This window comes from Mastigoproctus giganteus, chromosome 6, assembly GCF_048544385.1.
Source record: "Mastigoproctus giganteus isolate SK-2022 chromosome 6, ASM4854438v1, whole genome shotgun sequence".
NCBI lineage: Eukaryota > Metazoa > Arthropoda > Arachnida > Uropygi > Thelyphonidae > Mastigoproctus > Mastigoproctus giganteus.
In genome coordinates, this window is record NC_143580.1 from 220,221,836 (window position 1) to 220,231,964 (window position 10,129).

Consider the following 10,129-nt stretch of genomic DNA (forward strand, 5'->3'; position numbering starts at 1 on the left):
AAAATAATTTTCAAGGTCACTGAACTTCTTTCCCCCCCTCATATTGAAACTCAGGTGATTGCATGGCGTGGCATCTGGCAGCTGCAAACCATCTTTGGCCATGGACATTCATTCTTTCTCTTTGATTTTCTGTTTCCCAGGACTCAAGCCTTTTTTATGAATCTGAAAAGAAACGATCACGGTACTTAAAATAAAACCTGTCACCACTCAAAATTTTTAATAAAAATAAATTCTCGTTTTTTTATCGAAACTCGTAACTCAAAATAAGAATAATGAAAATAGACTCATTTTTTTCATCAATGTGAATGTCTTTATTTTTGTCAGCTGTTCACATTTAGTCAGCAAAATTAAAGCATTACGACTACATTAGGCACCTCTTGCTGGCCTCTCACAGTCACCATGTGGGAATGGGTGTTTTGCCAGACAAAACTATCGTGATTTTCTAAATGACTTCATTTAATATCATGTAATAAGAATCTTTAAGTAAACAAACTGCTTGGTGGCAGTGAACATAATGTATTGATGTAAGATTTATTCAAAGAAATAACTACTGCCAGGGGTAAAGGGAAAGGTTTTTGTTTTTATCACAGAGGATAAAAAAAACAAGCCAGTGAGCTATCCAAAACTGGGCATCAGGGAGAGGAATTTGAAGGCAAAATGACCAGGAAAAAAGTGAACAGGAACTTGGTAAGATCATAGTTCACGAAAGGAGGTGATAAAACTGATAAAACTCCCAGATCCTTAGGAGGAGGTTTTGGGGTTGTGAGATGACATGACAACATGAATGGAGCTTGTAAAAAGTCATCTGAATCAAAGCATATAGGCTTTCAGTGAAAACAGTAACTTGGATGCTACTAAAGATTTTGTAAAGCTTCACAGCACTCTTAATAAGTAGGAAAATAGCTTCCATACAGTTAGGCATGGAAGCTACTTCATAACTTACAGGGGCAATTAGAAACTGCTTAGACAAGTGAGTTGTGATCTGTGGAAAGTGATTTACTAAGATTAAAGTCACAAACACAATTAGGGTGTCAGATGGTTTTGTGATGGAGATTAACCAGAAGCTGAGATTGTTGTGTTGACCAGTAGACACTGGAGGAGCACAATAAGTCACAACAGTGAGAACAGGCATTCCACAGAAGTGTATATGGATGACTATTTTGCTTTGAAAGTCTGATACTGGGAAATGATAATGTTAGCCGTGAAGGAGACCAGGATAATGCCATTACCCCATTTATTCTCACAGGGTGTACCACGAAAATAGAAGTTAAAATTTTCAACAAGAGTGCCTAGGTCACTTTCAGGTGCAAACCATGTCTCGGTGATTGCAATAAAACTGTAATTTTCATTACAAGTAGATTTAGGAGATTGGGAATCTTGTTCCGATGATCCTAGCATTTTGGAAGATGCTGACCTCACAGATCTGTGCATGTGGAATGAGGACAAGTGCTAAGCATGACCATTAAAGATTGTTGGATGGTGACATGATTGTACAACACATGAAAATTTCATGAAGAAATTTTCATATGGGGGACCCACAAACTTGCAGCAAATTCGTTTGTGAAAGAGTTAAAGAAACGGTATAATAAAGAAATAACATGGCAAAATGCTTTACACATTGTATAAATATTTTGTTAAAGTATTAACCTTAGAAATATGTAATGCTTATGCTTTTTGGACTCTTGTATTAAAAAGTGAATATAGTGGTCCACTTTTTTTTTTTTTTTTGCTTGTTGTGTAAAATTTGTCTTTGTCATTAAAATAAGTGGGTGCAACCTTCTTGATCTGTGAAGGGTGCAACCTTCACAAAGTCAATTGAAAAGTCATTAACATGTGCTTAACAAGTGCATGCACTGATTCTGTAATGAAAGTGCCTCTTCATTGCCTTTAACTGTCATGAGAACAGGCTTGGACCCTTGTGTTTACTCAAGAGCAACATGGAAATTTAACTCCTGCAGCTCATAACTGGTGACTCACTGTGGGAGGTTAGCAACTCCTTGCCACAGACATTCTCCCAAGCTATTCAGTGCAGCTGAAAACACGGGCCTGTTCAGTGGATATCTTCAAAGTCATTAGACTTCTGTATGACCTCTGGGTACATTTGTTGCCAGGGAGATTTCATTCCAGGCCTCATATCCTGTCCATCAATGTTTTAATGATGAAACTATGTTAAGTAAAATAATTCTGAGATATTATTATGAGAGATGGCCTTCCCTCATAGGAATTGAACAATGATCAGTGGTGAATCTGTGTATAACAAAGTCCACGTATATATCTTAGTGGGATCATTCTCTCCCAGTACTACTTATATGGCACCCTTCTGGATAATTTTGCATTTTAATTTTTTGAAATATAAATCACATTATATTGAATTTGTTTTGACCAAGGGTATGGAAGCAGAGGTTGCCCCTGCTTCCATACCCTTGTGTGTTATCATATTGAAAATAAAAGTAACAAGTTTTTAAAATTTTTTTTTTTTACAATTCATTTTATTGACTTTTTAAAAAAAAAATTTGATTTCATTTTTGGCAGTAATTTCATTTTAATTTTGGACATTCAAGCCAAAATAAGAACATTTAAAACATATCTTTTAAGCAACTTCAAAATTCCATGAAACCATTCACCACAAAAAAACAAACTAAAAGGATTGCAACCAAATCTGCAATCCTCGAGTTGAATTTTCTCTTCTTTTCTTAAACTATTACAGAAAAATTCTTCTACCTAGTTAGTGTCCCAAATCTTATTACTCAACTTGGTTCAGGTCCATCATGGTAAAAGAAAGTTTTGATAATCACAAATCTAATCTTCATCGGGCACCTCTGTAGCCAGGTGGGCAGGAGCAGCAGTGTGTAGCACACGCTTCTTGATTAGACCGGGGTTCGAGCCCGTGACCACCAAACACGGAGGATGCAGCAAGGTCAGGGAATGACCACCGCATATTCCCGGAGCAATATGGCCTTAGTTGCTAATGCTCCTAAAAACCAAACAACAACAACTAATCTTCATCACTCCTTGCTGCTCAAGGAGTTAGTCATAATTCTTAGCAGGATTTGATTTATATAGATGTCTCCTTAGCTTTTTGTGCAGTTTATTAACTTTAAAATTCTGATTCTCTTTCACGGGAATTACTATTCCACCATGGGTTATTAGCTTTCTTTCAGAATTCACAGAATTCATAAATTTCCACACAAGATAGATGTGTGGAAATTTGCCTTTAGCCAGCGGGTAGTTGGTTGGTGGAACAGACTTCCATCCCTTGTTGCGGAAGTTGATAGCCTAAATAAATTTAAGGCTCAGCTGGACAGGTATTTTGAACGAATGGAGGGGTGAAATGGGAGTGGTTTTTTTTTTTTTTTTTTTTTTTTGGCTGATGCTGCATACGCTTGCTTTCTTGCCTCATATGCCTCTACTAATGCTAATTCCACAATCAGTAAAAAATTAATCCTTTGGTGTAGGAAGATACTGGACCATTTCTGCAAGCATCTTTCAAGGTGGTGCCTTATCTTTCTATATATATATATATTTTTTTTTTTTTTTTTTTAATTCCTGTGATACTACAGTAACACAAATGTAACCTCCCCATAAAATCTTGTGCAAACAACCTGAAAATGCGATTCATATTTTATTCATCTGAACAATCTGTTAGAAACAACTTTATCAATGAATATAAAAATAATCTGTAATTTCTGCTCTCCTTTGGCATTGTCTTAAATCCACAAAATTCTGCTCATCTTCAATCATACAGTAATCTGCCCAATTTCAGTTTGTTCTTGCAGTAGGAAATTTTATGGTCCAAAAAGTTGTAGTACACAAAGATCTGGGGTCTCATCTGAAACTTATCTTCAGAATTCTAAAATTACATTTCTGAAATTTGCATTTGAATTTATAGTAAAATTTAATTTGTATTTCTGATTCTTCCACAGTCATAAAAAATATAATGTCATTTGCATCATGTCATGTTATATGGTTCTTTAATTTGGTTGGTTTCTGCCAAGGATAAACTCGGTTTGCTTTTCTCTAATGAATTCAGTGTTCTTAGCTGTGCTCACATTAAAGCTAGATTATCTTTTGCTTAGTCAGGATCAGAAACATACAAAAGTGAAGAGATTCAGACTGATCTCCAGTCTGAATTTCTTAAGAGTTTTGCTAAAATGTATTCTTCAGTTATTCCTTTTCCTTCCATACATGGATAAATTGGTCATCAGAATCCCTCAGAAAAACATGTCCAGTAACCACCAATGCCCGGTTTATTCTGACATTAAATAATTCAGCACATTTAATCAAACAATTTGGAGTGAATATAAGCTCTTAACTTTATTGTGACATCCTATATGCTAATAGATATTCTTTTTTGCTTTATTCAGTATTTAAAATTTCTTTTACTGAGGATGCTGATTTGATTCAAAAGTTTGAATTATGGTTAGTACTTGCTTATTTGTATTAAATGGATGAGTATTAGGCTGCTAACCATTTTTTTTCATCTGAGTTATTACTAGATTGTTTTATATGCTGGTGAACACACTCTTGTATAGATATAATATACACAGAACAATAAAAAATACTCCACGAGAAGGGTTCCAAGTTGGATGAATAGTGAAGTTGCCACATTACTTGAGCAAAAAAAGGTGGCATGGAAAAGTTACAGAGCAATGAAAAGTACTGAAGACTATAACATCTACAAGATGATCTGTAATAGAGCCACAGAAAAGGTTCGACAGGCAAAGGCAGTTTATGAAAAATTGCTAGCAAAAAAGAGGGGGGATAAGGAATTCTTCACATATATAAATGCTAAGAAGAGCAGGACAAACCAGATCGGACCTCGACGTAAGGGAAAGGGGATAGTATTAAATACATCAGCTGCCATTGCAGATGAATTCAACAGTTATTTTGCATCGATATTTACAGATGAAAAACCTTTTGTGGTAATGGGAAATGGTGGGAGCGAAGTTGAAAAATATGTAATTAATGATATTGAAATTTTGCAAGATTATTTGATGAAAAAACTTTCGAGCCTACAGGCCAGTAAGGCTCCTGGAGTTGATGGAATATACCCTATAATCTTAAGGGAGGGGGCAAGTGAGTGCATTGAACTATTGAGGCTAATTATGCGAGCATCACTAGACTCTGGGGAGATTCCGTTGGATTGGAAAAGTGCCAATGTATCTCCCATACATAAGGGTGGTTCTAAGAGTGAAGTGGAAAATTATTGACCTGTCAGTCTGAATTCAGTGGTAGGGAAAATCATGGAGGCAGTGATCAAGGGTGGAATTCAGGATCATTTGGATAGAATTGAAATTCTCAAGGATATTCAGCTTGGTTTTTTGTAAAGGGAAAATCATGTTTAACAAATCTGGTTCGCTATTTTGAAAGGGTCACTCATGAGCTGGATTTAGGGAATAATTTCGACATTGTTTATTTAGATTCAGCAAAGCTTTTGACTCAGTCCCACATGAGCAGTTCCTTTATAAGCTGGAAATGGTTGGAATCACTGGGAAAATCCTTAGATGGATAGCAGGATGGCTTCAGGGCAGGAGGCAGAGGGTTGTGATAAATGGCTATTCGTCAGATTGGGTTGATGTAAGAAGTGGGGTTCCCCAAGGATCAGTATTAGGACCACTGTTGTTTTTAATTTTCATAAACAACATCGATGAAGGGATAGAGGGCATGATGTCTAAATTTGCAGATGTTGAAATTGGTTAAAAGTAGTTAATGACCACTGTTCAGCTGAGCTTCTTCAGAGAGACCTAGATAGACTTCAGGAATGGTCAGAAAAATGGCAGCCATGCTTTAATCCAACAAAGTGTAAGGTATTACACCTGGGAAACAGTAATCCCAAAATAACTTGTTCACTTGGTGGAGTTCAACTAAACCCAGTACTGGAGGAAAGGGACTTGGGTGTTACGATACGGTCAGACATGAAAAATCTCTGAGCATTGTAAACAGGTTGCAAGGAAGGCCCATGGTGTCCTATCGATGATCTATCGAACTTTTGCAAGTAGAGATAGGGATGTGGTAATCCCGTTATATAAGGCTTTTGTTAGACCACACTTGGAATACTGTGTTCAAGTATGGAGACCGCACCTAAAGAAAGACATTGAGCTTCTTGAAAGGGTGGAAAGATGGGTAACTCGCCTGGTGAGATCGGCAAAAGGGTATCCTTATGAAGAAAGACTTCGAATATGTGGGTTGCAGAGTTTGGAAACTAGACACCCTAGAGGAGATTTGATTAGGTGTTTAAGTCTCTGAGAGGCATCAGTAAAATGAATGAGGATGAAATTTTCAAGGTTATAAATGATGCTAGAACTAGGGGACATAAATTCAAGTTACGGGGGGGGGGGAGATGTTTAGATTGGACTGCAGGAAGTTTTATTTTAGCCAGCAAGTTATAAATTACTGGAATAAGTTGCCTACATGGGTGGTAGAGGCTGACAGTTTGGGGAAATTCAAAGGTCATCTGGATAGTACCTTTGGGTCAGGGAAGTGCATAGGATGATAGGTTTAATTTCCTTTTCTCTTATTAATTATTATTATTTATTTATTTTTATTTATTTTTTATCATTGTTAGCATTAGCAGAGGCATATGATGCAAGAAAGCAAGCTTACTCAGCATCAGCCAAAAAAAAAAAAAAAAAACACCCACTCCCATTTCACCCCTCCGTTCGTTCGAAATACCTGTCCAGTTGAGCTTTAAATTTGTTTAGGCTATCAACTTCAACAACAAGTGATGGAAGTCGGTTCCACCAACCAACCACCCGCTGGCCAAAGGCAAATTTCCGCACATCTATCCGACATCCGTCCTTCCTCAATTTGAATTTATGCCCTCTGAGGTGATTATTCTGAGAAAGATGAAGAATCCCATTGGCATTGAGCATGCTCAAACCATTCAAAGCCTTATACACCTCTATCAGATCACCTCGCCGGTGCCTAGTCTCCAGACTCTGTAATTTGCAAAACTTAAGCCTTTCTTCGTAAGAGCAACCCTTTGTTCCATTTACTAATCTTGTTGCCCTTCTCTGTACCCGTTCCAGCAGCTCTACATCCTTCTTGAAATGAGGCCTCCAGACCTGTATACAGTACTCAAGATGTGGCCTTACCATTGCCTTATACAAGGGAATAATCACCTCCTTATCCCTGCTAGAAAAATTCCTGTATATCATTGACAAGACACCATGCGCTACTCTTGCAGCTCGTCTGCACTGCTCAGAGAACTTCATATCTGCTTGCACAATTACCCCCAGGTCCTTTTCATTCTCCACCACTGTCAGTGTAGTACCGCAGAGTTGATACGTTGCTCTGGGGTTACTGTTTCCCATATGCAGCACTTTACATTTGTCGATGTTAAACCTCATTTGCCACCTCTCAGCCCATCTGTTCAACCTTTCCAGATCCTGTTGCAGCAGCATAGCGTCAGTATTGTCCTTAACGACCCTGCCAACCTTTGTATCATCTGCAAACTTGGACATTAAACTTGATATCCCATCATCAATATCATTCATAAACACCGAAAACAACAACGGACCCAACACTGAACCTTGAGGAACTCCACTAATAACATTAGTCCACGTTGAGCAGTGTCCATTGATTACCACTCTCTGTCTTCTGCCACTCAACCATCCCCTTATCCATAGCAGCAATTTGCCTCCAATGCCACACTGCTCCAATTTGTGCAGCAGTCTTCCATGTGCAACAGTATCAAAAGCCTTTCTAAGATCCAAATATATAATATCAAAGTTATTCCCTGCATCCAGTTCTTTTGTGACTACATCATAGTATCCAATCAAATTGGTCAGGCAAGACCTGCCCTTAACAAAACCATGCTGCGTCTGAGCTATAACTGAATTCTTGTCTAGATGATCCTGCAGTGCTTCTTGTTTTCGTTTTTTTTTTAATTTTTTTTAAAAATTTATTTGGCTGGTGCAGCATAAGCCATAGGCTTTCTTGCACCATGTGGCCATTACTAATAGTACTACTACTACTACTAATATGGCCTTAAATGCTAATGCACTATATAAATCTCAATATTAATAACATTAGCATGTAACCATAGTTTTTGTGAATGACTCTTCTCATCTGTATTTCAGATAATGGTTTTCTTTTTGTAATTTAACCACCTCTTTTTTGAATTTTTATTTTTTTTTTTAAATTTTGATTCAAGCAAGTATTATCAACTTAATAAAGTAATTTTAGGAATCTTGCTATAAACAAAAGGTAGCAAATATTTTTAATAAACTATTTTTCATTATTTTTAATTCACTCTTTTATATATTTTTTATATTTTTACAGGTATCTGATTTTAGAAAATCATTATTTGAATTTGAATAAATGAGCATTTCAGGATGTGGCATGAAGCAAGAAAACAAGAGAAGAAAATAAGAGGAATGATGGTGGATTATAAGAAGAGGGCTGAAAGGAGAAGAGAGTATTATGAAAAGATTGTATGTCTTTTTTTTTTTTTATTAGTTTGTAAATATTTTCCCTTGTTTATGATAGATCATTGCTCAATAGATTGGGAGGGGGGAGATATGTATTTTTATTTCTTGATAACTTTAAAGTTAAGAGAATGTTAACAGGTACTTCCCAATGAAATTTTTTAAAAATGTAAAAAAAAATGAATGCCAGAAAGAAATGTCATTCTTCTCACAGAATTGCTGAAATGTCCTCATATGACTAATCAGCAAGGGCTTTTCTGGTTTAACACTTAAGTTTTGCTAGTTTAAAAGTTAGACCTGATATCTAGGGTCTCAAGAAAGAGTGATGTGTGTGATTTACACGATACAAATTTCCAGTTAACACGATCTTTTTTTTTTTTTTTATGCGATAGTTGAAAAAGATCTGAATAGCACACTAAACTTACCATGCATCAGACGGGCAATAAACAAGCATTTGCCTGCTGCCGCCCGTCCCTGTGTTCCATCAACCATCGAAAGCAGACATGTTACTTGTTTGTCTCCTGCTAATAAAGTCACATGCAGACTTTCATTTAAAAATTAAAATTTTTACATGCAAAAAAAATTAGAATTTTTAAACGAACCTCAAACAAACAAAGGGTTTTAGGTTCTCTGTGATATTTATTTCGCCAGGGCCTAGAGAAGATTGTTGTCGGCTGTCGGAAATTGATTGATGAATAAAAGGAATCCAACACTGTTCAAATATTTCCATAACAAATAGTTTCTTCATTGTGTATTTTATGCAGTAAACACTTAATTCTATAATTATTTTCATTATCTTTTACATTATATACAATTAAAAAGTTTTTTAAAAGGTATTTTTAAAATTCTTTATGGACATTCCCTGAAGGTCACGGACCAATTATAATTTTTCCTATTGATTACTATATTCGATTAACGCATTTCCGTTTTGCATGATGCACTTGTGGGACGAATTAATTGTGTTAATCAAGGCAAGCCTGTAGTGTTTAACCGAAAGCCCAATTCATAACAACAGGTATTAATAATAGAGGTAACCATTTTTTTTGTATGCAGTTTGAGGTCATTTACTAAAAATGGACTTGTATAGTTTAAATCTATAGCAAAATTACTGTCTGCAAAAAAAAAAAAAAAAAACTTCAGCAGTGATGAAAATGTGATAGACTCATTGCATGGGTGATAGAGTACATTTCATATTGCTTGTAGTGTTTGGAACACCAAAATATTCCTTTAAAAGTTGATTTGATAATGCATGGCTGTCTTTGTTGTTGGAAGGCTGCTTTGAACCTGAGGGATTATCTTAAAATTCTGCTTTCAGGAAAGTTACTTGCCAAACAACAAAAATCACTATTGCGGATAAAGATTTTCTTTCAGTGCAAAAAAATGGTCAGGTTTGGATAATTTTTTCTTGGCAAATAATGTATGTATGATAACCCTAGTCAGTTGTTAGACTTTTCCTACCGAAACTTTGAATTTGTCAAGTGGATGGTCATAGCATCTAATGCTTTCCAGTAGGTCTGAAACATGCCCAATTGGTTTAAGATCAGGTGATTTGGTCAGCCATAAGAGGATGGAGAATTTGTTGTCATGCTCCTGAAACATGTTAACTTGCTGGGCCTTGTGGCTTGGCATTGTCTTGTTGATAGATGCTGGAGTTGTCTGGATACACTGTCATTACGAAGGGATGTACTGGGTCAGCAGCG

The 10,129-nt window shown here is 36.3% G+C and overlaps 1 protein-coding gene across 3 annotated transcripts in view; it reads left to right on the forward strand.

Annotated features, from left to right (window-relative positions):
• The window catches only part of LOC150085004 (uncharacterized), a 234,710-nt gene that overhangs the window by 2,339 nt on the left and 222,242 nt on the right, over positions 1–10,129 (forward strand). For all 3 annotated transcript variants that reach the window (XM_090376729.1, XM_090376731.1, XM_090376730.1), the window contains exon 2: positions 8,284–8,435. In XM_090376729.1, coding sequence (XP_090232855.1) covers positions 8,337–8,435 — 99 coding nt within the window. In that variant the 5' untranslated portion in view covers positions 8,284–8,336. The remainder of the gene's footprint in view (positions 1–8,283; positions 8,436–10,129) is intronic.